The 27416-nt window shown below is 53.3% G+C and overlaps 9 protein-coding genes across 9 annotated transcripts; 6 read left to right on the plus strand and 3 right to left on the minus strand.

Annotated features, from left to right (window-relative positions):
- Window positions 1-2133: 2133 nt before the first annotated feature.
- J4E83_003646 (uncharacterized protein) lies at window positions 2134-3572 on the plus strand (the record flags this gene model as incomplete). Its single annotated transcript, XM_049330580.1, is given in 4 exon segments — window positions 2134-2141; window positions 2322-2328; window positions 2346-2352; window positions 2437-3572. The coding sequence occupies 4 exon segments, from the start codon at window positions 2134-2136 to the stop codon at window positions 3570-3572; spliced, it is 1158 nt and encodes a 385-aa protein (XP_049189997.1).
- Window positions 3573-10071: 6499 nt separating this feature from the next.
- J4E83_003647 (uncharacterized protein) lies at window positions 10072-11499 on the plus strand (the record flags this gene model as incomplete). Its single annotated transcript, XM_049330581.1, has 5 exons — window positions 10072-10428; window positions 10591-10616; window positions 10666-10773; window positions 10822-10992; window positions 11295-11499. 5 exons carry the CDS (start codon window positions 10072-10074, stop codon window positions 11497-11499), a joined length of 867 nt encoding a protein of 288 aa, XP_049189998.1.
- Window positions 11500-11770: 271 nt separating this feature from the next.
- On the plus strand, window positions 11771-13385 carry J4E83_003648 (uncharacterized protein; the record flags this gene model as incomplete). The annotated part of the gene is made up of 3 exons (XM_049330582.1): window positions 11771-11878; window positions 11925-12062; window positions 12111-13385. 3 exons carry the CDS (start codon window positions 11771-11773, stop codon window positions 13383-13385), a joined length of 1521 nt encoding a protein of 506 aa, XP_049189999.1.
- A 1802-nt stretch (window positions 13386-15187) lies between these two features.
- On the minus strand, window positions 15188-16846 carry J4E83_003649 (uncharacterized protein; the record flags this gene model as incomplete). Its single annotated transcript, XM_049330583.1, has 3 exons — window positions 15188-15234; window positions 15289-16430; window positions 16476-16846. 3 exons carry the CDS (start codon window positions 16844-16846, stop codon window positions 15188-15190), a joined length of 1560 nt encoding a protein of 519 aa, XP_049190000.1.
- Window positions 16847-17400: 554 nt separating this feature from the next.
- On the minus strand, window positions 17401-19080 carry J4E83_003650 (uncharacterized protein; the record flags this gene model as incomplete). Its single annotated transcript, XM_049330584.1, has 1 exon — window positions 17401-19080. The coding sequence occupies one exon, from the start codon at window positions 19078-19080 to the stop codon at window positions 17401-17403; it is 1680 nt and encodes a 559-aa protein (XP_049190001.1).
- Window positions 19081-20212: 1132 nt separating this feature from the next.
- Window positions 20213-21443, plus strand: J4E83_003651 (uncharacterized protein; the record flags this gene model as incomplete). The annotated part of the gene is made up of 2 exons (XM_049330585.1): window positions 20213-20813; window positions 20872-21443. The coding sequence occupies 2 exons, from the start codon at window positions 20213-20215 to the stop codon at window positions 21441-21443; spliced, it is 1173 nt and encodes a 390-aa protein (XP_049190002.1).
- A 140-nt stretch (window positions 21444-21583) lies between these two features.
- On the plus strand, window positions 21584-23746 carry J4E83_003652 (uncharacterized protein; the record flags this gene model as incomplete). The annotated part of the gene is made up of 1 exon (XM_049330586.1): window positions 21584-23746. The coding sequence occupies one exon, from the start codon at window positions 21584-21586 to the stop codon at window positions 23744-23746; it is 2163 nt and encodes a 720-aa protein (XP_049190003.1).
- A 389-nt stretch (window positions 23747-24135) lies between these two features.
- J4E83_003653 (uncharacterized protein) lies at window positions 24136-25206 on the minus strand (the record flags this gene model as incomplete). Its single annotated transcript, XM_049330587.1, has 1 exon — window positions 24136-25206. The coding sequence occupies one exon, from the start codon at window positions 25204-25206 to the stop codon at window positions 24136-24138; it is 1071 nt and encodes a 356-aa protein (XP_049190004.1).
- Window positions 25207-26030: 824 nt separating this feature from the next.
- On the plus strand, window positions 26031-27275 carry J4E83_003654 (uncharacterized protein; the record flags this gene model as incomplete). The annotated part of the gene is made up of 3 exons (XM_049330588.1): window positions 26031-26061; window positions 26111-26252; window positions 26312-27275. The coding sequence occupies 3 exons, from the start codon at window positions 26031-26033 to the stop codon at window positions 27273-27275; spliced, it is 1137 nt and encodes a 378-aa protein (XP_049190005.1).
- Window positions 27276-27416: the final 141 nt, after the last annotated feature.

A 27416-nucleotide genomic window follows, 5' to 3' on the forward strand; every position in this document is an offset into this window, starting at 1 on the left:
GGGGCTCCTGGGATGCCTATGCGGCCCCATCGGGATCAAAACAGGCTGCCAATTAGCCTAATGCTTTCTGTACAGGGCGTTCGCTGTGAACTTGCAGAGTCCACAGTGTGCTGGCGATATGGCCGACGTCAGGATGCTGCAGGATATATTGGCACACTCGCCAATGTGCCATGATGTGCCGTGATGGCAACCAGGATCGGATCGGAAATCCGCAGGTTGCTAGTGCTCGATACATGGAGATACGGTTCGGTTAGATTCACACCTGGGCAGCGTCGATCCGGCTGATTGAGATCGGCGGCTCTGCGTTTCGTGTTGCGATCGAATTTTGGCCAGGAAATGATGCGAAAGTTGAAATCCCGCCTTCTCGCTCGATGGCGTTAGGTGGTCTGGCGTTTCGCTTGCCTGGTAGCAGAAGGGGAAAGGTCCTCACCGGCGACGTCACTGCGCTATCGCGGAGCCCCGTACCGACGGCGATCATCGACGCTAGCGCCAACCTTAACCCCAAAACGCGACAACGTGGCGCTTTCGCTCGTGATGGCGCAGTGACATGGGACGAAGCCACTGCGCAAAAGAAATGTTGAGCTCGATACATGCCTGCCAGCACCAATCGCAATCTTCTCACCTCCCGAGGTACCAATCACGGCCCTCACGTTGGTCATGACAAGAACAAGAGCCTAGGCGGCAGGTTGAGCTAAGGGAGCTGACTCTGATGCACGCATTACAGACCGCTTGCGCGTAGACATTTTGGCAAATATTAAGCGCGTCACGTTTTCGCGCTGTACGATTGGATGCCCCTGGCAATCTAACATCAGGAGCTTTTTACGGGGAGTTTCAGACTCCCTTGAACTCCCCAAGTTCAGCGACGGTCGCAGCTTGCGGAAAATTTTACTTTTTGGTGGGAGCCGGTACGAAATACCTCCACCGTTCCGCTCGGAATGCATCTATGCTTTTGTCTGCCCCTGCGTGGGTGATGTTACCTAGGTATCTTTCTGACTTCGCAGACCCTCCGGACCTCATCACCTCCAAACAACACCCATCGATGAGTCTGGAGAAAACTACAGGACCAGCGCAGAAATTTCGGAAGGTAATGAAGAAGATTTATCAGTCTCAACCTCACCAAGCGTCACCCCATCCGCAGTCGTGGCCACTCAGCCCAAGCGCGGCTGTCGATATGGACTCGATTCTGGGATTTGCGACCCTATTCATCTCACACAGCCTGCTGGTCTCTTCAAGGTAATTTGTTGACAAAGTTGTGAGCGGCTTTCGTCGATGGCGTGCCAAGTAACAATAGATGCAGCGGACGACTGACCTAAGCATGGCTTCCGGCGACATCACGCAAAACACCAGAAGCTGTGCGAAGTTAGTCTGGGTCATTAATCTCTCGCCTGTTTGTTTTCTTCTAGCATCCTCCCAGGCGTCGACGTCCACTCAACTATCCTTGCGATCCAATCTTTTGGTTGCCATCTACTTCATCCTATAGTACTGCGATGACGAAGAGCGAGACGAGCTACTTACAACTTCTACGACATTAACTACCTCGACAAAAAGATACTCTTACAAACAAGGAGAATTGCAGGTACAATATACTGTTGCGCCGCCGGTTCATAACGCGCGGTTCTGTTGACAATCAGCAGTCCTCGAGGAACCTACGCTCATTCGTCAAAGCATCAAGCTATCCAGGTCATTGGGGTTGCAGAAAACATGAAAGGCTCCTTCTGCTATGCAACAACCGCTGCGCCAATGTTTGCTGCGAAGCAGATTAGTTTTTTGTCGATTCAGATGTACTTGATCTCATCAACTTCGTGGCTCAGTACAACAAACACAACAACGGTACTTGAAACCCCATAGCATTGTGAGCGTACCTATCTCTCAGACATTGTCCTTGACGATTCGATCTACAATGTCATTTCAATGACTACATATGCTCCATACCTCATGAGACCATGTCATTCACTTCGACGCAAGCAACACCAAAAGACAAATCCACGACCATGGCGACGAGCACGCCTCCATCCCCTTTACCTATCCTGGTCAATATCCTACAATCTCACACAAGGACCCCAGAAGAAGGTTACAGAGTCCTGCAGGCCTACCAAATAATTGTTGACTACGCCTTACAATGCCGCACTGACGATGCCTTTGTAACTCTCCTCGACGCCACTGGCATACCTCAGGAATGGCACGACCTCCGTAGCTGGCTCCATACGCAGCACCCAGACACCAACACTCTCGAAAGATTCCCCTCCCACTACGACGTCGCCACCGAGCTCATCCGCAACCTACCGGAATGTAACCGTCTAACGCTAGTGACAACCTCTAAGAGCTACTGTTATCACGTTGGCGAGCAGACAGGTTTTACGCTGAGAACTCTCATTCGACACGGAGGCTTCAAAGAGCTATTGAAATACATCATAAAACTGCAGCCACGATGCGCAGTGCAGACCAAGGAAAAAGAAAAAGAAATAGAGATAGCCATACACCGGGATTGCGAGACACATTTTATCGAAGCGATACGCAAACAGATTGACACTGTAAATCCGGACAAGATCAAGAATTCGCTAGCTGTGCTCTCGGAACTATCAGTGCGTGCGGCTGCTTTCCTCCAAAAGAGTGACTTCACGGTTACGCAGGAAACTGCCCACGAATTTTCCATGGATTCAATCATGTACACCCGTTCTATCGTATCAGAGCCTTTCAGCATGGTTCCACTGGCTGAGAGGCGCGATTTGGCGCGCCTTGATGTAATGGTGTTGGCACGCGCACTGTTGCACCAAGCATTTGCCATCGCGAAGACAACTCCTGTACGGCAGGAATTAGCCTGGCGTTTACATCACTGGATGGCGCATCGCGTGAAGGATGCTTTCAGGCTTGAGGTCCATGGCCACTTCCGATATTTCGAGATTGGAAATGCAGTGACCGAAGTCATGCGCAGTCCGTTCCGATGGCAAGGTTTTTTCGCTGATAATCCGACGCCGCTTGCTAATTTCCTTCCGCACGGTTGGGAAGACCAGGATGGGGACCGTTTCTCCTATGGCGAACTGACTATCCCGCCACTCGAGGAGGAGGAGTATGCGTCTTGGTTCATGGAGGACGTGGACAGGGAGCCGGATAGTCCGCGACGAAGTGCGCGTATCTGCTCTTCACCAGTACGCACAGCAGATGAGATTGGGCCAGACGCTACTTGCACGATATGTGGCGACGCGCTTGCTGTAGTCGAAGGGCTGTGTCTGCAAATGCCTATGCGTGTGCATTGCAGCGGGGGACACATTTATCACTATGAATGCTTGACGATGTTGATCAACGGCATTGATGCGTATGCGAATAAGTGCCCTGTTTGCCGTCAAGAGATTTGTTCACTGCGGCGTAGCAAGGCTATCATTGACGACGACGACGAGGAGATGGACGAAGAGCTGGACGAGGAGATGGACGAAGAGGTGGAGGAAGAGATGTACGAGGTGGACGAAGAATTGAACGAGTGTGTGGACGGACGGGTGAACGAGTGGGTGAACGAGCGGGTGGACGAGGAAATGAACGAGGAGATGGACGAGGACGTAAATCAGGGAATAGACTAGTTGTGAGAATAAGAGCATAAGACCACTTGTCGCTATGTTACAATACATGCAATCCTATTCCTCTCCATATCACCAAGTAGCAACTCATTCGCGATACTCTCTCATAAATAACCCACATCCTTCTTCAACTGCATCCCATCCTTGAAGTTCCCCCAAAATGTCTTGTCGTTCTTCCTCCGCACGATCGCAGCTATGACGCCTATGAGAAGCCATAGGCACAGTATCGTCGTGCTGAGAGAGATGACAGTATACAAGATCGCCTTTTCTAGAACCGTGAAATCCTTGTCGTTTTTGTCGCCTTCGCGGGGATGAAGGACTGAGAATGGGGATTTGTATGGAGCGGAAAGGGTAGCGGGGACGGGGCTGGCTTGTATCGCGAGGCATAGCGCAAAGAAGAGCTGAAGACTATTAGCAAGTATGGCTTCACTACAGGGTTCTTTGGCTACTTACGATCGCGAAGAGTGAGCTCGCAAAAGCCATCTTGTCTGCCAATAATGCGGTAGAGGTTCTTGGAGATGCGATACTTCTCTCTTTCGTAGTATTTCCTCGCGTATGAGTCGTATCACTAATGCGGTACGGGGTGTTTAGTTCAGTAAGATCGAGTATTGCTAATCCCGAGCGAAGAAATACTAAGACCTTTTTTAATGGGAAACGTATAATATGCGAGGTAGAAAGGACGAGCTCATCGTGCCGACTTTATGTAGCGCAGCACTGTTTGTGTGTGAAGGTTCAATGACACGACACATGCCAGCGTTACTTTACCTGGAGTTGTGAAGAGTTTCATAAAAGTGACTAGAAAACGTATCGTGAAGCCTTCTCAAGGTCAAGGTGCGATATAATGAACATGCATAGCGACATTTACACGCAGCTCGAGAAATCTATGTCTCCAGCTTCAACACTGGATGCTCCGGGTCGAGCTCACTTCCGAGAGCCGGCAGGGCAGTCGCACACACCAAGATTCTCTCAATGAGATCGCCGTAATCCATGGAACCGGCTATGCGTCCACTACGTCAGTTTGTCGATCCGCAGAAAATAAGAGTTGAGCGCGTGAAGCAAAAAATCTTCCAACTCGCCCACCACACTCCAACAGCCCACAACTCTTACGTCAAGTCCAAGGCAACGTGGCAAGGAGGAAGATTCATCTACTCGATACCGGAGTAGGGCCGTCCGTTCTCACTTCGCCCGGTGAAATGTGTCATGAAAGAGGTCGCTGATGAGTCCGGGTGACCGCGATCGATGTCTTCCAGTCACGCATCTCTGCGGCCTTGCGGCACAGTAGAGCTCGCCCTCCCGCCCAGCGTTGTGTGGAAGGAACCGTCGGTCCCACTGCGGCACACGCTCAATGAGACACAAAGAGCGGCAGCGGCGGCCAGTTCGCATGAGGCACGGCGTGAGAAGGTTCGGAACGCAGCGTCTGACTGTCGCGGACGTTCCCGTAGAGGCACAGTTACGCCCGTGTGCCTGTGCCTGACATGCGATGACGGGATAGGACCTGAGGGCTGAGGCCAGATAGCTACGCCGCAGCTACAATCTGTCAGATCAGAAGTCTTGACGCACTTTGCCGCACCTATGTGACTGCGCCGCAGAGTCTCGAGCCGTAGTATGCGCGGGGTCGGTGATGGGTCTCGCAGGTCTTCTTCTAACCGACGGCCATACTAGATGGTAGTACGGTGTTGGTTCTGAAACGTCTTTGCATCGCCTCGTTGCTGCATAAGTGTATTGCTTGCGATGCATTAGCGGGCTTGTCGTTCAATACTCACACCATGTGATGGCCCTTACTGCGACCTTTGATAGCAATTACGCAGTGAGGTATGTTGTCTCACTCTGTAACACGGGTTCGCAACGCCTTCCAGAGACATAAGCGACTTCATCTCGGGCGATGTAATGTCTGGAAGGCCTAGTTCTCTGTATAGCCGTATATGCAGCCGATGAACCGAATGATCAGTCAATACTATCATGTCTTGCCCCGCGGTATCCGCTCTTACAAGGTCGTATTGGGATTACGTTGACCTGCGCATTTCAACGACCACATCTGCGACCGCTGTTAGTGCATTTGAGAGTTTCAGTATGTCTTGTTGGCCGGCACTTCGGCCGGAGGTACTTCTAAGCGCCGGCTCATAACCATGGGATTGGTTCTCGAGCATGTCGTCGTGTTGGTTCCAGTACTAACAAGTAGCCAGAGTGGCTGTCACAGCAGGCGATTTATCAAAACTCGCTTGCAAGTAGCTGATTCTTTATCGAAAAGAGGTAAGCTGCAGTAGTAGGGCGGCAATGTAGCAAGTGATGGCAGTAGAGATTGCTTCGAGCAGCTCGCGAATCCAAAAAGGGTTAGTGAGTTGAGCCTGTGAGGAACGAAATGTGTAAATTGACAAGCACACAAAGCATCGCCACAGCCAATCCTTCTGTTTCGAACCTTCTCATAGGGCTGAGTCATGTGGTTTGCCTGAGGCTCTTTCTCCCGGGCAAGAAACACGATGGGAAGATGGGAGACAGTGGTTGAGTGGTGGCTTGCTGGGCGGCGCTTACAGGTTGGGTGGGGGTGGGGGACTTGCTGAAGGCTTATTCATTCGTCCAATAGGCAGAAAGCGATGATGTGCGATGTACAATCCCGTAGGTGCCGGTGTCGCAACATGAGAGGCACGTCGAAGAGAAGGCAGCAGACTCGGAGGGCATGTGGATGCTCAGTATTCTGGGCATGGCGGAGCCAGGCACGTGTGGGAGCAGACCAGGCTGCGATGGCACATGGCTGCCTGCAAACTTCTTCCGGCCGGTGCATACCGCGATCGGGATTCAAAAGTTGATTGCTAGCGAAGACGATGCCGTCATTGCGACGAATGATGAAGAAGTCGCGATGATGTGCTGCTGGTGATTACAGTTTTGGCGAGGCAGACTTTGTCGGTTCAGCCTCATGGAGGATTAGCCGGGAGGCAGACATGTGGGTGGAGCTACTTTTAGGCACGGGAGGCAGCGACGCTAGTCTCGTTTGGGCCTGCATCTGGTGCAACTGCCCCGCGCAAGATGGAAGATAGAGGTACAGCCCTGCCACGGCGGTGAGGCTGTGATGGTTTGGCGCACGATGAGGTAGTGTAGGTAGAGGTGAAAGAGGTAGAGGATGCTGCCCAGATGCGGCTGTTGCATATCGCAATATTGACCGATGCATGCCATGTAAGCGACAGAGGGTGGGCGTAGTCGACGAAGGATCAGCTACCCAACCGAATCAGATAGCTTTCGCGACAGCAGTGGATCCCGCACGTGCCCGACTGTGATTGCATCCTTCGAGCAAGCCATGCCCGTTGTGACGGACATAATCTGCAGCGTGAGGTGATCCTACTCGAATTATCCTGCCGTGTGATTCCTGCCTCTTCCTCCCGGCGACCTGTTTGCGGGGACGCCGACAGTCGAGTCTCCCTAAAGAGGCTGTTGTCGGGGTACGTCATTTCGGCGAGCGCGACACCAGCACCAGCTCTATCATGCCGATGATCTTGATCTGAGTGTGGCATCTCCATGTGTTCCGAAAGGGTAATCCATTCGCCGTAGATCTATCCAGATGGTAAGTACCGGCGGGCTGACTTCGGTGTTTCCACAACCTCAGGAAGGGGAGAACCAGTCCAGCCCGAACAATCGCCTGAATCGCGCCATCAGCGGGTCGCGGCAAAGTGCTCTCGACCTCCATCCATGAATGTCTCACTCATTGTGACCCACCCGCGATGCTCCACGCGATGCAGCCTCCCTGGACCTTGCTGCTTGGACAACAAACGCATGGTTGTGACGAAGCTAAGTCGGCTGCCCAGCACGTGCCTCTCATTTCTCAACATCCCGCACTAATCCCATCGCGCTTTGAACCTTTCCGGGCGGGCCAACGGTGATCACTGGCGCGCTCGTACGTTACAGAGCGCTGGATTGGTTGTGTCTCAGCGCACAGGTCTTTGTCGGACGAAATCGAGTGTCTAGCCCTACGGCCATTGAACTATCAAGCTTGTATGTAGGCCGTCGCCTGTCAACAAACACCAGCGCCGCGGAGAGGGGCCACATCTGCAAGCTGCAAGTCAAGTAAAGTCATCTCGCTTGATCTTCTCTACACCCTAGACGCGCTCATCAGCCGACGCGACCCAAGCTGCAAGAGCTCGACGGCATCCAACGCAGACACGTGCCGAAGCGAGCAACGGCCCTGGAGGCCGCTGGATTGAGCTCCCTATTCATCAAGATTACCGGCTATACTGCGTCTTACGCCCCCATTGAGCAGATAATGTCATTGTCCTCACACATTCGGCAAAGCTCTCACCGCTTCAGTTTCACATCGCTCTACATGCTCAAGGGACGAAGGTATAGCATGCGGGACGTTGCGGTTCATTTCCCACCATGCTAAGCTGAAGTGGTGCTATTAGGCGATCTCTGCCGGGTGGCAGCCTCGCGAAAAGATCGTGGTGCCAGACCCGACCCGCGCACCCAACGCTTGAGCCAAAACAGCAAATGCCATGGTACAGCTCGAACTAACGAACAAGGTTGTCGTTCATGGAGTCGCGAGAGCCGCCGATGGAGCATTGCATAGTCCATGGGCCGCGAGAGCACGTCGATTGCACCTGAAATACGCGCCGGCTACGAACTAACAGCTCTGGTCACCTCACCCTACTCCACGGGTCACGATTCGTCTGCCCTGGTCCAGCTTACTAGGATCCCTGCCTCTAACCATCGTCTCGGTTGCGGAGGAGCTGAGTCCTCATGAAACAGACAGCGGTCCTGGCCCGACAATCAGGCTCGCCAGCGCCCAAACGCGCAAGAAGCTGCTTGTCCCATGTGCAAGGCGACCGCCATCGTCAATCTGAAGGCGGCTCCGCCGGCTGGGGCTGTCTGCATGGGGTTCTAAGCTGCAATCCTCAGATGTGCAAATGCAGGAGCTTGAGCCCTGAAAACCGGTGAAGGCTGTGACGTGCGTGATGCAGTCGTCCTGTGTGCCGAGCAAAGCGCGTCGATGCTCATCAAATCCCCAGCGGTCCCCATGCCTGTGCGAGCCAGTGCAAATCAATGCAAAAGTGGATGCCGTCGTCCGGCGCCTTTTCATTTGCCTTGTGCCTTGAAGGCTGAGGAAGCTTGGTCGACGTGTTCCCAAGCTTTGCGCGAGCGGACGCACTAAACCATCAGGCCCCCCGCCTCACGAGTAGCCCTACGCCCATAGCGGGCTGCCGTGTGGAGATTGGGTGAGGGTCAGGGACTGCGGGACCATCTGAAGCCGCTTCATGTCCTCGCGGAGGGACTGCTTACCGTGCTTACGCCTTGGACATTTGCACCTGGACGAATGAACACAGCAAGCCGGTGGGTGCGAGGCGGTCGGCCACGAAGAGTGTGTTACAGCTCTCGCCGTCTTTCCCATCGCCGACTTGTTATTCGGCGACGAGATACATTGCAGTTGTCCTGCGTGCTGTAAGGTGTCTGGCGCATGGATCCCTGGTAGGGCTGGTGGGCTTTGACAGGCGAGACTACACATCTGCCGCTCAGTGCACCTAACAATGCCATGTCCACCAATGAGGGCGCAGGGCACCGCGAAACTGTCGGACATATCTTGCTCTGCAGGGGCGAGCATCGCAAACCCGACGCCTGTAACGCCGCGATTGTTCAGCATCCTTCGACAAGCTTCTCTGCAAGGCACATCGTATGTCGTTGTGATGACAGCATGGTGCGGTGCTGCACCGTGGTGTAAGCAGCAGCATGGGCGCCGTTGCAGGAGGGCTGAGCACGGTCATGCTCCACGCGAGTCTCTATTTCGGGTCCCTCATGGCTCTCCCAAGCCACGCTCCTCTTAGCAGCCAGCGTGAAGTTTGAGGCGGGAACGGTCCGCAGCCTGGCCTAGCGGTGCCCTCAGGCTGTCCACTCGCATCCCGGCCATGTCCCAATTTTGGTGCGCGGACGCCCTGTTGCTCAGTGTGACTGACGGAACCGTTCGCCTGCACGCCCGCAGCCATGCCCGTGGGCTCAAGCCATCGACTTGCTGTAAGATCGGCCAATGCACTGCCTATGGTGGACACCCTGGAAAGCTCCATGTCTACACCCTGGACATGTCGGCTTGCAGCGTCTATGACCCTCGTCATTTTCCAACCCCCATACTCGAGTACCCTCCTCGTTCGGGGTTGGCTCAGGCACAGCCCACAGATATTTACAGTCTCTCCATCCACAAACCTATCCGGGCGCAGCAAATTCACTCTACAATCATCGCAAATGCCTTGTTTTGGTCCGGCTTTCTTTCCCAATTAGGTCTACTACACACCACGTTAACTCTTCTCCCCTGGCGGCTGTTCCTTAATTCAAACTTCCGTCCCCCGGCTGCCTATCATCATCCCGTGGGAAAGCACCGACTCGTCCAAGACATGACCACTAGCTCATAGCCGTCTATCGTACCACCAAATCTGGAACGTTTAGCACACATTATCCACATCCCCACTTGAGCCTCTGACCCCCGTTGTTCTCCAACTTAGATATATACCATCCATCGCCTCGTCCCTCAGTCATGTCCGAACCAAGTGAGACCGGAGGCCTCCCATTGGACTTGAACACACACCAGCAACAGCAACCTACAGGCAGCACCATTCATCCACCAACAACACCTCGTGTCGACTACCGCAAGACATCACAGTCATCTAACGATCTACCCAAAGCATCCAAGGCTGCCAGCCCTCGCCGTCGTCCTGGAACTACCAAACAAGCGCCGTCCGGCCCCCACACCGGTTCCTCCCGCTCTGAAGAACAGCTAGGCTTGAGCCCTACCAACATGTCATCTCACAACAACATCCATTACACCCGGACTGGGCGTATCAGCAAAGCAAAGAAGGGACTGAAAGTTCACAACTGCGAGAACTGTGGAAGAGTAAGTCATTTCGATTCTATACCTCTTTCAGCCCTACGATGTATGTGGCTAGCTGTGCAGGGTCCGCCACTGTGTTATTGCGTCTCATCACACGTAGACTTATCTACGTAACGCTATGCATCTCAACCACTTCTGCAGGAAACCTTGCTGACGTACCATCAGTCTTACACCCGCGCAGAGCATCTAAGGTCAGACGGCTTCCACGAAAAGCCGGAATACCACTAACAGTATGCACAGGCGACACCAGAAAAACCACGCCCAGGAAGATGCGCTGATCTGCCAAGTCCCTGGATGCGGCAAGACCTTCGTCCGTGTTGATCTTCTCCAAAGACATCAGGAGCGACAGTACGCGGAACCTAAAGTGGTCTCAACAGCCATACTGACTTCCAACAGCAACGAGCCTACTAGAGACTCTCCTGAGCAAAGTCCAGAAGGCTCACCAGAGCCCACATCCATGTCTTTGCCCGCTCTCGAGCAGCCTATGATGGAAATGACAACCAACTCCGCAAGCACATCCTTCTACGAGACCGTATCTCCCGTGCAGGAGACGGCGCCATTTACAAGGTACAATCACGCCTCGTTTCGTACTCCCAGAACGCCTCAGCGTCTTTCGTTAAATCCCAGTCTCATTCCTCGTTCTTCTCCTAATATCACGTCCAGCCCCAAGTGAGTTTCATTATACATCATCGAGCACTTATTTCGTTCTCTCAATTCGTCTCTTGTCTTCTTCTTGGGTGGCTGCTAATGCTCTTTTAGCCAACCAAAACATCATCGCTCGCACATCAACCGCCAGTCTGGATCGATGTCAGTAGCAATGGAAGCTATGACACCGGCTCTATGGCACGAGCCATACAGTCCCACCCCAGGGTACTCCTCCTCGAGTGGGTACGCATCGCCGATCGCATCGACCGACTTCTCCGTGTTTGGCAACCCGTCCTATCGAGCGCGCACGCCCTCGAACGCATCCATGATGGACCCATCCTGGGGATACCCATCGCGGTCGCCGGCCTCGACCACCTCAACGATGGCATACCCATGGGGTTCGAACGACAAGGGATCAACAGCCCCTAACCTCGCCTACATGAACGCATGCTCCTTCCCCATGACGAACATGTCGATACCGACAAGCATGGATGCGATGACCGGGTACGGACACTTCGGTCCTAGAACACTGGTCCAAAGGGACGAGGAAGAGGGGGTGATGCTCTTTGGAGAAGAACAATATGGTATGGCTTCGATCGCACACACCCAACCGTTTGAGCAATATCTTGACTATTTCTGGAGGCTCTTTCATCCCACTTTCCCCATTGTCCATCGACCTACCTCTCTGAACCCGTCACCGATGCTGCGCGCGGCCATGGTCGCTATCGGCAGCCAGTACTCGGCCGATTCGAGCGACAAGAAAAAGGGCCGAGACCTCCACGACCGATGCTTGAAATTGCTTGAATGGGTAGGTTAGATGCTTGGGTTTACGATCATCAACTGACTTGTAGCAGAGGGATCTCAAGGGTTCGACGGAGCCGGACCGGTTATGCGATTTTCAGGCGATGTTTCTCATTGAGGTGCTGTCTCAGTACCGCGCTCGTCGGGCAGCCAAGGTCTTATCATCACGCTTCGACAAGGTATACCACAAGGTAGGTCGAGCGTCATTGCAGGCAGCGGCGGTCGGCTAACAGCACCAGGCGGTTGAAGATTGCGGGAGCACGACTTCGAAAGCCGCAGAGCTATTGGCGAGCCTTGCTCAACTCGAGCAGGTCACACCGGAGCACTGGACTAACTGGGTCGAGCTAGCTACCTGGCAACACTTGTTCTTGTCTTGTTACATCCTAGAGTCGCAGCAGCCTATTCTACTCGCCCGCGAAGCTCTGACTTCTCTCATCCACGACAGCCGCTTCGACATTCCCTTCCCAGCGCATGGTTCTCTCTGGGATGCGACCAGTCCCATCGAGTGGGCTGCAGCTGCTCAGCAGTACCCTTACACGCCATCATACGTCGACGAGGTCACTTCCACGTCCCTACCAAGGCCTCTCGATACTTTCCAGTCATCTGCCATCCTCGCCGTGCACTACAGTCGCCACAAGACCTCAATACAATACATGCCTTCATCGACGACATCAAGCCTCGAACATCTGCTCGACGACGCACCTGCCACTAAGCGCATGCTATCCGTAGCAAAGCTAGTACAAGTAACGCCTATCCGGGCATTGTTGGCTGTCGCATGCGAGTCATGGATCTTCTCCGAGAAAGTCGCTACCGCCCAAGCTTTCGCAGCGTTAAAGACCACGCTCCGCACATGGATCGCACAGCTATGGTCCACGTCCTCGACGGAAAGCGCGCCCGTCAAAGAAGCACTCAAACTCTCCATCGACATCCTCCAACAAGCCGTCTCAGAACAAAGAGATCGCATCCCTCTAGAAATGGGCACAGACATGTCCGTCTTCTTCGCCGCCCTTGTTCTCTGGGCCATCACCGTCGCAGCAACTACCCGCACCAAAGCCGCCCACCAGAAAGCTAGACAACAAACGCGACGACCAAGCAACTCCGAGTCTCCACCGCTATTCTCCCCTACAACATGGGCCTCCGCACCACCAACCTCCTCTTCCACTTCCACCACAACCAGCCAACCCCACTCCCCCATCATCTCCGCCACGCCCGAAAACCCTCTCTTGTCGCACGCGCAAATCATCATCAACACGATCTCTTTCCTCACAGACACCCTCGCAATGTCCGATACCACGGCTTCCACACATCAACATCTTGCCGACCATGCACGCCGCCAGACAGGTTGTATCAGCCTGCTGCTGTGGGTCAAGCTGCGTCTTCGTGGCGTTTCACTTGAAGACCAGAGCGGTGCTGCGGGTGATACGTCGGGCGAGGGGCTGGGTGAGCTGTTGGAGGGTGTTGTGGGGTCTATTGAGACGATTTTGAAGAAGGGGTGGGGGGAGTGGGGGATCTGAAGCAAGAGCTTTCTCTTTCCCCTTCTTTTCTTTTTTCTACTTGGCTTGCGCCTTTGCATCTTGGTCTTTTTTTATCTTTGCATACGCTTCCGTCATGTTACGATATTCGCTCTTCTTACTTCTCCTCCTTCACTTTCTTCTTAGCGCAGCATTTCGGCTTATATGGACAAGAAGGATACGATTTCATCTTTTGTTTACGGCGGATACCCCTGTTTACCTAGTTTTCTCTCACGCACTCATGCTGCATGGCTTGCTTTCCTGCAATATAGACTACATCGTACGCGATGTATCTTCCATGATGACGTTTACATTTCGGCTCATCTTGTCATGCCATCTACGCTTCATGTACGAATACTTCTGCAATTGCATTGTTGTGCCTTATACTATACCCTCTTCTTCTTCTACTATTACAGCTATTACTACTACACAATTCAGCGCCTACAAAGAACATGTACAGTACATCAGCATTGCAATAAAGTTTTCCATACCTGCAAAAGTTTATCATCCACCTCGAAATGCAACATCAGCCTTATCCAGCTACGCACCCCTGCGCCTTTTACCGGTGAAAGATCATCGCAGGAAGCCGTAGGGCGATATCCTTTCCTCCATTTACGCCACCTCGGCGGTACATTGTGTGCTGAATCCTGCAGGAATGCATGAGCTTACGTGCATTTATTTAGGCAACCAACCTCCACCACCAACACGCCATTCCACGTGGAAATCCTCTCAAATATGTCTCGATGCGGAAGACTAATGAGGCTAAATGTACTCTGATAAACACTCAGATCATTTACTTAGCACGCACATCAGACAACTAAGAGACTACAACAACCACAACTTCGATCTCACGCCCACCGCCCCCTAACCCACTCAACCTCCCTCTCCGTCCGCCTCCACCCCCCACTCTCACCCACCCTCCCCTTATCTCGCACATACAGCAATTCATCTCCTCTCCGCTGTACACGTACCTTCTCTTCCTTCTCCTTCCTCTTCTCTCTCAAGAACGCCGCATACTCCGCCTCACGTGTCTTTGCACGGCGGGCGTGCAGGTCCTCGTAGGAGGTTGGTTGGTATGTAGCGTGGTAGTCACTATACCCATACACTTTACTCCGCTCGATCTCGTAAGCAAGACTCCTGTGCGCTACTTCCGCTTCACTATGGCTAGCTGTGTATGCATGGCGGGCAGAACGGGCTGTGAACCATTCAGGGAGGCTAAGACTACGGGTTTCAGACTTGTAGGACGTGTGACGTGAGGGCTCGATGAGGCGTGTGAGGTATGGTTTTGTTGCGTAGGAAGACGTGGTGGAGATGTTCTCGTGGGTGGACAGGGAGCGGCGCGTGGAGCGGGTGTCTTTGGTGTTGAGGAAGAAGGGTGTCATGGTGGGTGGTTGCTGCATGGAGGATCTGTGATCAGTGTTGTTCTGGCTGTGATGGATAGTCATGTGTGTAGACCTGCGTGATATATGATGGACGGCTTGATAAGTTTGTTGGTGGATGTGAGACTCATGGTTTGCTGGTTGGACTGGTGGTGTCTGGGAAGGTCTAGTGATCTGGAGACAATGCGGAGAGAAATGTCTTAGATGGTGTTTAGTGGTTTCTAGACGCTCAGAGACAGTTCTGGTAGTGCGACAGTATTTCGTTGGTTTGACGAGAACGCGGAAACAGTTTAGCATGTAGATGGTTGCATGTGCCGAAATGTAATATGTCTTCCAAAGGTGATGAAGAATGTATGGATATCGCAAAGGTATACTGCCTGATGTCACACACTGACCTCCGTTCTCCTTCCTCATATTACTCATCCCCTACAGCTTCGACCTCCGCTGCAGATACAGCTTGATAGCAACCGCCGCTGTACTTGTTAGCTTGACGAACACGCTTGCCACCACACTCATAGATCACTTACCAACAATAGCCGCCAAACTCTTTACGCCCAACAATCCCATGAACCATGAACCCCATCCAAAAGCCCTGCCCTCGCGATCGAAGTTGGGCTTGATGTCGTTCATGCCGATGAACTTCTTCTGCTTGGCAGCTGTGTATGGGGGGTATCTGACGTCCATGAGACCCTCAATCCACGCTGGTGTTGTAGTAACACTCCTGCGGTGTGTGAAGGTGTCGAAACTGGCTTTGCCCCTGTATGCGCCCTGGCCGCTTGTTCCGACGCCGCCAAAGGGCATGGTAGGAATGGAGCCGTGGAAGAAGCCGTCGTTGAGGGAGGCACCGCCACTGCGTGTTTGTTTCATGATCTGTTCCAGCTCGGCCTTGTTGCCAAAGGCGTAGGTGCCGAGTGGTGTGTCGTGGAGCTCGTTTGCGATCTTGATGGCTTCGTCGAGGTTGGCGACGGGGAGGATGGGGAGGAGGGGGCCGAAAGATTCGCTGGTGACCATGCTGTCGTTCATGTCGCTGATCTGAACGACGGTGGGCTCGATGAAGAGGTCGGATTCGTCCATCGTGCCGCCGAGGACAATCTTGCCGTTGCTGTCGTCAATCATCTTCTTCATACGCTGGAATTGGCGCTCGTTGACTATGCGACCGTAGTCGGGTGACTTTTGAGCACCGTCTGGGTAGAACTCTTTGAGCTGCTTCTTCATCTCCTCGATGAATGCAGGTACCATCTCACGATCAATGAATGTACAGTTGTGACTGAGGCAGACCTGACCAGCGTTCAGTGTCTTTGCCCATAATAGTCTCCTTGCAGCAAGCTTCATGTCTGCATGCTTTGTAACGATAGCGGGGTTCCTGCCTCCCAGCTCCAGTGTCAAGGGTGTGAGGGTCTCGGCTGCTTTCTTCGCGATGATCTTGGCAACCATCTCTCCACCGGTATAGAAGATCTTGTCCCACTTCTGGTCAAGTAGGGCGGTTGTCTCGGGGATGGCACCTTGAATGCACGTGTAGCATTCGGGGTCGAGGGAGTCGCGCATGATCTTCTCGATGGCGACGGCGGCATTGGGGGCGGATTCGGAGGGCTTGACGACGGCAGTGCATCCTGCGGCGATGGCACCGATGAGAGGACCGAGGGTGAGTTGGATGGGGAAGTTGTAGGCTCTGGTCTTATCAGCAGGTGTCTCTCAACGTGCACACGCGACATACCCAATGATCAGCGCAGTGCCCAATGGGTCCTTCTTGATGCGCGGGCGTAGCGGCATGTTGGTCCAGGGAATGTCTGTCGCCTTCTCGTCCTTGGCAAAGCGCGGGACGTTGTTGGCCATCCAGATGCAGTCGTTCATGCACCACGAGATCTCCGTCAGGTACGTCTCGAACGACGGCTTGCCCAGGTCGCGCTTGCACGCCTCCTTGATGAGCTCCTCATTGTCCTTGAAGCCCCAGTAGAGCTTGCGCAGCTGCTGGATGCGGTACTCGAGCGGCTTGGTCTTGTGCGAGAGGAAGCTGGCGCGGACTTTGGCGCATGTCGGCGCGATGTCGTCCATGGGCGTGTGCTCGAAGGGTGCTATTTCCGCCATTTTGAGCTGCGATGGTCGTCCTGGAGGTTCAATGGAGGAAGTCTTGGATAGGCCTGGGGCGTCGAGGTTGATTCGAGAGCTAGGGAGACGCCAATGGCGGGCTATAAGGTCCAGGGCGTCTTGACGGCGTGGTTTCACAGGCACGCAGCTGTGCCTCGGTCCCGTCCAGTTGGTTCAGGAGCGGGGCTTGCTCTAGTACACATTAGTACTAGCGCAAACCTCCCGTGGCCCCATATCCCATGTATTCGTCCGTCGGCCGCTGTACCTCGCCGTGCATCATCCCAATGTCGACCGAATCGACTTTCTTGACAAGTACTCTCGGATCGGCATCCTTGGCAATCATTACGCATCACTCTGCACCCAGACCAATTTTCAAATGCCTTGACAAGGACACGCACTGGTATCTAACACTGTGTATTTTGTTATGTCTGCTGAACTATCCATACCTAGATACTTGGTACACAGATAACATACACAACTGCTGCTCGATGTCCAGCTCACGTCTCCTCAGCAGACTATGCATTCCCCGCGAGTTTGCTTCGATGTGGAAAGCTCTACGAGAAGAACTTTCGCTTTGCGTTGACAGCCCCTCCGGGCAACACGCAGTATTCCCTGTCACCCAGTCCTCGACCCATCCTCAGGCTAGGAGCTAATGGGGCAACTGAGAAGACGCCCTTGATTGCAATGATGCAAGGGCGGCGACGTCTCATACAGTAGTCGCATGCGTACTGTCCCGCTTCGCCTTCAGTCGGCCACTTGCACATCTCGTTCAGTGCTTTCTTGAACAAGCACGTCCATCTGCCTTTTATACCATTTGCCTTGCTGTGTTCCACCTTGTCCATGTCACGATCAAGTAAATCCAGGACACTGAGGGCCTTGAAGATGGTCATATAGGCGTCGGCACGCACAGATGCGTGGATGATGGTGTCGCCGTTATCCGTCTGGGCCTTGATCGAGAAATTGCTCGGCACCTTCTCGTCAGTCATGGTACCGTTCCTGATGCCCATCAGGAATCCTTCGATACGAAAGTTCAAGGGAGACGAAGATGAGGCGCTGTGCTTTGCGAGTGTCTGAGCAGCGACGGCTGGTTGGGACTGCAGTAGTCCGTAATCCGCACCCGTACCATTTCCAGCCGCAAGAGTGCCCAATTTGCGCCGCTTGACGATATCCAAGTATTCGACGACCGTTGGAACGATGAGCTGAGTCTTGATGTCCTGCATAGCATCTTTCTGGAGGTCGGGTATAACCTGCCACATGGCCACCAGGGACGGATCTGCATCTCCAGCAATAACATTGTCAAGCTCAGGTTGTACGAAAGACGACAAGCCCCCGGCATAGCTTCGATCGTCTGGGTGTAAAGGCGTTGGTGCCGAGCGTTTCCCGAGAACAACGCCACGCGAAGCAGATCCTAGAGCGTCATGAGCTGGCTCGTTCTCCAGTGTGTGTCCTGCGTCGGACTGATGTGCTTGAGTATGCATCACACGAACATCCTCCTGCACCCCGCCTTCGAGCCAGTCATCCAAATGTGAAGCTGCTTGTCGCCTCTCCCTAGCTCGCAGAAGCTTCGAGACCTTCCTCTGCGCCTTGTTGGTTTGCTTGATTTGTTGACCCAACTCTTGCACACTCGCCATCGTTATGAGATCTGGGCGAAGGAGCATCGAGCGAGCATGCTCTAAGGGAGTCGCCGTGGTTACTAGTCCCTCATTCTGCAGTCCTTGAGCTACTACATCTTCTAGGAGAAACAGGCCAAGTCGCTTTTTATGACGGAAGTCCCTTGCCCACTTCTTCGACAAGCCGGTCGGCTCGTTGATGCGGTACAAGGCTGTGATGATCATTCGAATGTCCTCAACCTCCGGAAGGTCTCCGAAAACATACCAGTATTCGGTGAAAGTAGAGCGTTGGAAATCCTCTAGATCTTTCGTGGCCTTGATGTTGTCCTCGTCTTGCTTTTCGGTCAGGCGTCTCTCAAGCACGCTATGCGTATGTTCGTAGGGCTTTGCGGGCTCAACATCTTCTTGCTTAATGACTGCGTCCGTTGCCACTTTATGACGGGTGTATTTGGAGGGACCTGAGGTTTCTTCAATCGCTTGCTTTATCGGTGGTTGGGCGTCACGAAGTCGATGTGTAAGCTCGAAAGAACTCGGAGGTGGCTGAGCTACCAGCTGTCGCTTCTTTTCTCGGATTGCGCGCAGTGACGCAACAGTAATCGGTGGTGAGGTGTTTCGTTCCGCCATCCTGCGTGCGTCGTTACCGAGGGTGGCTTTGAGGCGGTGGTATTCCTGTATGGTTGTGTGTGGGAGTTGGGCGAGGTGGTGAAGCTCGTTTGTTTGCCGAGACAACGTGGGATAGCAGCGGTGGAAAGAGCACCCGTGGGCAAACGGGTGGCCTTGCACCTCACAAAAGTGATGCAGTTGCTACAACAGGAATTTTCGTTGGGGTACAGGCAACCACACCTCGTCTGGGAGACTGCCCGCCACTGCTTCTCTGTATACGCCAACTAAAGCATCATGCTGCTGCATGTGAAGGAATCTAGGTATGGGCTCTAGCTTCCGAGATCAACTCACTCACAACATCACTCGTACCATGAAATAGCAGGCTGACAGGATCCGTTCGCTGCTGATCGATTTCCGTCTCTCGATAGTGACAGGCGTACGCCTGGCTCCTTGCCACGACCCCAGTGGGGCACATCAGACCTCACAAAAGCGATGACGTCCAGGCAAGGACCGAGATACACCATTACCGGATGGATCTCAAATGATTCTTTGTCATACCGAGGGATGGGTAGATTACAGACATGAGCATATACCTGGGGCAGGATGGGTGGTTGCTGACGCTGGGCGCCTCCGCGGGAAAGCTCGACGCTAGCCTGTGGACTAGTCCTCTTTAAGCGATACCCCCCTTTCCAAGACGCGTCCGGTCCTAGAACGCGTCTAGCTATGAGTTCATCGCGTTCGATTCTCTCCTTCCCACGTCGCGTTTGCTTGCGAACTATTCTTTCCACAATTGCGGTCTTCGTCCTAAGTCTGTAGCGATGCGCGTCCGATGACGGATAACTGAGATGCGACATTGGAGGCCTGATACGGGTGCAGTGCCTGCGTCTGCTTGCTAAATGATGGCATGCACGGCTTATTTGTTGCTGCATGTCTTTCAAACGCACCCACTGACATTTCAGACGTCAGGCGTTCTTTCCTACTACTCGCGCTTCCTGCATGCAAGATTATAAATGCGCTGCATTACAAAGCGAAACGCGAGTCCAACAGCACCTCATGACATGTAGAAATACCCGAAGGACCTGACGACAACGAACTCCAAGACAACTTATTTGATAGTCCCAAAACTTTTATCCTTGGTTCAAATCTCGAAAAAATGACATCAGCAATCCGCCCAGTTCGTGCTGCGCTCATCGGGCTGTCTTCCTCGGGAAACTCATCGTGGGCCTCGGCAGCCCATCTCCCAGCATTGCTTACCGAGACTGGACGCTCAAAGATCACCATCGCCGCGCTGGCTAACAGCAGCGTTCAGGCTGCAGAGTCCGCCATCCAGAAGTACGGACTTCCGGAGCACACCAAGGCATATGGGTCGCCAGAAGATCTCGCAGCTGACCTTGACATGGACCTCGTCATATGCAACACCCGGGTTGACAAGCACTACGAGACAATCCTTCCCAGCATCAAGGCAGGCAAGGACGTCTATGTCGAATGGCCAATCGCCAGCAACAGGAAGCAAATCGACGAGATCGTCGAAGCGGCCAAGAAGAGTGGATCAAGAGTTGCTGTGGGCTTACAGAGACGATGGACACCACCAGCTGCGAAGCTAAGAGACATATTGGATAGTGGAAACGTTAGACTTGGTAAAGTGCTCAGCTCAGACGTGCGCGCTTTCGGGGGCACAAATGACAGGGAGACGATGCCTACTGGTCTGAAGTATTTCTCTCAAAAGGATATCGGCGGAAATGCTATCGTGATAGGTGTTGGTCATGGCGAGCATTACTTTCCACATTACCAGTCGTTACTAACTCTTAGCAGTGCTTGACATCGTACTCTCAGTTGTAGGCCGACTTGACGCACAGTCCGTTTATTCGAAATCACAGATCCAGCGCCCCAACATCCGCATCCAAGACCCTCAAACCAAGCAAACGGTTGAACAAGTAACCACCGACGTACCCGACTTCCTAGCCGTCCATGGCACAATAGCGCACTCTCTTCTCACGGCCCCAAATGCAACTCTCTCCTTCCTGTTCCGACGCGGTCAGCCATTCCCCGGGACGCCAGCTCTGACATGGACTATCAACTGCGAATATGGCGAGATTCTTATTACATCTGCCACGCGTATGACTTTCCAAATGAGTGAAGGAGATGAGCCGGTCGTGGTACAGGTGCACCATTTCGATACTCAAGAGGTGGAGAATGTAGTCTGGGATTGGAGCGATATGCAGAAGGATGTACCCGTTATTGGACGAGATGTAATGACCAGTCTTTTTGCGTTTGCAGAGGGCAAGGCTGAGGGAGAGGGATGGGTGGGCTTGGAGGATGCAGCGACATATGCACGGATGGTTGATGGGTTCTTAGAAGAGTGGCAGGAGAATCAAATAGGTTAGAAGCGGGGCCCACTTTTTTTCTTGAACGAGTGTGAGCGCGTCTCTCACGTGGAAAACCGCAAAGTGGATCCGGGCTCACCAGGTAATCGCCCAACGATTTCACAACGCGGTCACTCTTTCCTGTTTGTCCCACACACGCGATGGACGACACCGGATCTCAGCCGCCCCCAGTGCCAGAGATGACGCCCTCGAATGCGCGTACGATAGCCAAGGACCTACCAGTCAACTTGACCTCACTCGACCAAGCGCTTCGGCCATTTCGCCACTCATATACCCACACAAATCTAATTCTCGCGCTATTCCATGCGGTTCTCCAGGGCGTTTATGATTGTCACAAGAAGTATCCGGATGGGCTGCCACCAACAGCCCACCAGGAGCACATCCATGATCTTTGGCATCGCGCGTCACGGGCATTTCGCGATCCTCATTCGTCCTGGTATGACGACCCGGAGTCACTGCAAGTGGCGCAAATGATGGCCAAGCAAGACCCAGTCCACATCTGGTTCGACGTCGACTCGCATGTTCGACAAGATATCTTCGGTGGCAATCCATCCGACATTGCGATAGATCTCGGGCGAGGGTACACCAAAATCAAAAGAGGAGTGAAGTGGCTGGTAGACTGCGCCACTCTCAGTTTGTCCGAAGAGCCCCTGTGGTCGAAGGAGAAAGATACCGCGACAGCAAATTTGGCAGCCGTCGCAACCTGCGCGCCGGTCTATGGTCTAGCGGAGTCGAGTTCTGATCTCGCTCATTCCCACGAACTCTTCGGTCCTGGAGGCGTACTGTGGTCGGTAATGGAGGTCTTTACTCGCGAACCGGATCACTCCAGCGGTATCGTGGGTATATTGGACATGGTCATTCAGCAGACTTTGAACGTTGCCCTCCTTTTCAGATACTCACTTCAGCACGATGATCGTTTGAGCCATCAGCAACCGGCTTACAAGTGGTATGCAAGGGGCCTAGAGGAAGCGCGGACGAAGTACATCTACTCTGTGGAATGCCAAGATCCCCAAGCACTGATGCCATATCATGTTCGAAATGGCCTGAAGAACATCCACTTCATTGAGCTTTGGGACGCTATATGGGAGAAGGCATACGATCTGAGTCGTACTTTCACGTCCGATCCACTAGTTCTGGAAATCTACATGTTTCTCTGGACTGTGCAACAGATGCGGCTTCCATACTCCGATCCTAGACCCTGGATACCGGGTGCCAACGTGGCTCTTATCGTCGAAAAGCGGTGTAAGGAGTATGAGATAAACATCGACGGCGTTCTGAACATCGCGCCAGATGACATCTATAACTTCGATACACCTCCAAACGACTTCCATATATCAAAGTTCTCCAACCAAATAGACGTGGAAGCTATACTGCGCAGCCGAGGACCGCGATTTTCGTCCACAGCACGGGGTCATCGCTTTTATGAGGGGTACGACGATTCCGACGTAGCCGATACAGACGATGATGAAGACGAAAACCTGGATCTCGCCTTCGATGATACCGCCGACGTCGAACCTTACGGCCCTCCTCTCGATCTCATTGATCTTGCGGCTACCATAACAACAGTTCCCGAGGACCAATACTGTACAGTCTGCATGGAAAATCATTCCCACAGTACCAGCGATGGGGGGACTATGAAGCTCAATTCGTGCGGACATCTGTTCCACTACAAGTGCATGTACGAATGGCTGAATGGAACGTCCTCTAATAGCAACCTTTGCCCGGAATGCCGTGTTCAGTTCAGCGAGCAGCGTAGACCGGTACGACCAGTTCAACCGGCATCAGTGTCGTCCTCAGAATCTGGTAGTACGTGGCTTGTGTCCACCAGCGACGACTTTGAAGCTGAAGAAGAGCGAAGCCTTGAGCCGATTTCCCAGCAAAATCGAGCTGATGGCGATGCCCTGAACGGGATGGAAGAGACCTCAGCTCACCGAGATACAGCAGCTCAATCCGCCACGTCAGAAGGACCATCTCTGGAACACATGACCCTTCCGCAGAGATTCATAGTGTACGAAGGCGATGCGAACCTGGGGGATAATGATGAGGAAGAGGACAACGACCACGAAGACCTCAACGACTCTCACGACACCTCCTCTTCTTCTACTTCATCCCCAGATGCCGGACTCGGCGATCCGCAAGAAAACGTATCCGTTCCCGCAAATACTAGGCGGCAGAACCGTATTCTTAGCATTGATTACAGTGCGACTTGGGACGGACGCGCATTCTCAGACGAACCAGACGACGAGAATGAAGAAGGGCTTGGCGAAATAATACACGATTATGATTATGACAGGTTGATCTAGTCGCATGATAATTAGGACGAGGCACCTGGCCGGTATGTGGATGTAAGTCGAAGAAGATGGAGACATCGGACATGACGACTGGGGTGACATCAGGAGCGAGAATGATGCAAGGAAATGATCATGCCAACGACGTGGGTAGAGTTTCATAGCACCTCCTTCGAAGGAAAATTGGATCTCTAGAGCCTACGTTGACGTTGGGTCGCCTATTTTACATGTCATCATTCTAGTGTAGGCTGCAGACCTGTTTAGCTCTTTTCTTGTACGTGGTGATTAGCTGATGAAACCAACGCCTGACACCTGGGCCTGCCCCAGGTGTTGCATTTATTCTTAATTCTTTGATGGTGTGCAACAGATGGTGCAACAGCATGTGTTGTACATCGTCTTCGCGCCTACTTGATAACTAACGGCTTAGCACCAACTTTCTCCGCCTCCGCGTTCAGCGCATCAACTTCCGCCTGCACCAAAGGAATGCCCGTCTTCTCTCGTTCCTGCTGTTGCAACTGCTCAAGCTCGCCTGGGAAGTAGATCCTCTCCACACCCGCTGCCTTCTCAGCACCCGTGACCCTATCATACAAGATCTGCATCCTCTCCCTGAAGTCCTCCAAGCTCATGAAGAGGTCTGGCTTCACTGCGACGAGGAAGTGACCAACGTCTGAGGGTCTGGAGGGGTCGTATGGATTTGTAACGTCGCCTGCGAATGCTGAGCCGGAGAGTACACCGGAGAAAACGTCCATCATGACAGCCAGACCCGAACCTTTTGGCCCTCCCATAGGCAACATGACACCGCCGTCGAGTGCCGCTTCTGGGTCGTCCGTTGGCTTTCCGTCTTTGTCCAGCGCCCAATCCAGAGGTATCTTCTCACCCCTCCTCTTCGCCTTATAGATCTTTCCTCTTGCTGCAATCGACGGCGCCATGTCCAGAACGAACGGTTGGTCTTCTCCTGGAGCACCACATGCTATCGGCGAGACACCTAGCAGCTTACTCTTGCCGCCCCAAGCCGGTAGCGCAGGGCTCGAATTGGTAAACACCAAACTCATCATATCGGCATCCAGCGCCTTCTGTACGACCCAAGCACTCATACCAAAGTGATTCGAATGCTTGATGCTTGCCATCCCAATACCATACGTCTTTGCAGATTCGATGCAAGCAGCCATGCCGGCGTCTGCGGCAAGAAAGCCGAAGCCATTGTTGGCGTCGACTTGGGTAACAACTGGCGTTACTTGGGTGATGGTTGGTGTTGCCGCACTGTTCAAAACGCCTTGTCGTACGCGCTCCATGTATGACGGGATTCTGTTCATGCCGTGAGTGTCGACGCCACGAAGGTCGGCTGCTATGAGGCATTTGGCAACGATACTCGCGTTCTCAGGCGCGACGCCATTACCGACCAGAATTGAGGTTACGAAAGATCGTGCATCTTCAGCGTTGACGTAAAGTTTCTTGTCTGCTGGAGGTTCTGTCATGTTTGTATTGGATGTTGAGGGTTGAGCTGCCTAGGTGAGGAAGGAACGAAGAACTGCTTGGTATGCTTATCCCGTATCTTATATGGTTCTACCAGCGGAATAGTGAGTCACGGTTTTCGGAAAAGCATCTGGTCACTAACGCGTTCTGTTGGGATGTGGAGATAGCTAGGGGGTGTGTCTGAGTCAGCGGAGGTGGACTAGTGAAGACGGGCTTCCCCGCTGTTCCCCGCAATCCTCAGTCGAACTTCATAAACCTCAGGATGGAAGACATCAAGCTTGCATCAAGCTCAGACTCCTGCGCGTACGAACCGAATTTGCCGAGAGATAGCATTTAAGCATTGCGAACAAGTCGCAACTGACTTCCTGCTAACTGCTGATTGGACGCAGGGGAGCAATGGCCAAAAATGAACCGTGATAGCCTCAATCAGTGAGCGATACTCCGAGCAGATTGTGGTGTTCAAGCTGTCGACGATGGTTGAGTTATAAGTTTCGCAGTGACCCCGTTCTTTCCTGTTTCGTCTCCTCATTGTCTCGGCAACAAACAAGACCAGGACTGTTTCGGCGCCACTCATCACTCATGAGTCCCTTTTAGAGCTTTAATCCCTATTGAAAATTAGAAAGAAGGAATAGAGCTCTACCTGGTGAGGACGAAGTCGTCGAAATCACTGGACGCGACCACTGCGACTTCCTCTTTCCCCGCCAAGCCCCACGTGCTTGCTCGCAACCTAGGAAGCGCGGGTAGCTGCACTCACATCTCACCTCTTGTCGTCTCAATTCACTGAACCCCCTACCGAAATCCCACAAAACTCTCGATATTCGCGAACATGGACGACGAAGGCCCTAAATGGCGTCTCGGTATGTTTCGCCGCATCTCCTTCACAAACTCTTGGCTAACAGCTTTTAGAGCAGGCGAGTACTGGCCGCGCAACTTGTAGTCAGGCCGCCTGCAAGCGCAGCCAGATCAAGATCGCGAAAGGAGAGCTACGTATCGGTACTCACACGCTGTTTGAGCCAGAGGCTAGATGGTACATGGCCTGGCGTCACTGGTGAGTCTACCTCCGTCTGGAGCCTCCTGCGCCTACTGTGTGTGTACTGATACAGCAAGGGGCTGTGCGACCAAGCACCAGATCGCGGGCTTGAAGGAGACTACCGGCAACGACCCGACAAAGGCACCTGGCTACGACCGACTCAGCCCAGAGAGCCAAGAGCAAGTACGCCTAGCTTTTGAGGGTCAGCCAGTCGACAAGAACTTCAAGGGCATCCGAGAAGACCTGGCCAAGGACGCTCAGCGATACGCCAAAGAGTACACTGATGTCAGCTTCTACAAGGTCGACGTTGCCGGCCGTGCATGCGCTTGCCGTGGCAGCGACTGCCTTTCTAAGAACGTGAAGATCACCAAAGGTGAGCTGAGGCTTGGCCTATCCGTCCCGTTCGATGGCGAGCATGAGAGCATGGTCTACAAGCACTGGCAGTGCATGTCAGCGTTCGACTTGGAAGAAGTGGTTCGCCGAGCCAGTGAAGACATGTTCGATGGCCGAGACTCTCTTTCCACAGAGTTCGAGGAAGCCGTGACCAAGACACTCGAGACTGGCAAGATCGTCAAGCCACCGGCGCCCGATATCGAGTCGCGCGCGAAACCAAAGAAGGCCCAGAAGAAGAAGAAGGTCAAAGATGAGGCAGAAGAAGACGCCGCAGAGGCCGCAGAGACCAAAGTCATGGCAGAAGATCCGGAACGCGAGATGGAACCACAGCCGAACGTCGCCTATCCGCTCTCGCCGCCGCTCGAGATGGAAAAGGCACCAAGCACAAGCAAGGTCGGAGGAGGAGTAGATGCTCATGAGTCGACCGAGTATGGACCGACCGTCGGTGTCAAGTTGGAAGAAGCAGGAGTCGATGACGCGGTCAAAGCTACAGATGCAGCAGCAGTTCCCAAGCCCAAAGCCAAGAAAACGCGAGCGAAGAAGCGTCCTGTCCGAGAGGTGGATGGAAGCGAGGATGAGCCCGAATACATCCCCAAGAAGTCGAGAAGCCGATCCACCCCGTTCGCCGGTACTGCTGGTCTTGCATAGCGCGATGGCATTCCGAGCGAACCTGCGATCAAGTAGGAGAGCGTGTCGAGGACTGAGAAAGTGAAGGAGATGACAGTGAGGTGGCAGCTGACTGAACATGTACAAAGAGCACATACATAGCTGAAGGAATCTATAGCAAGC

Source organism: Alternaria metachromatica (genome assembly GCF_023757995.1).
Source record: "Alternaria metachromatica strain BMP 0045 chromosome Unknown scaffold_6, whole genome shotgun sequence".
Taxonomy (NCBI): Eukaryota; Fungi; Ascomycota; class Dothideomycetes; order Pleosporales; family Pleosporaceae; genus Alternaria; species Alternaria metachromatica.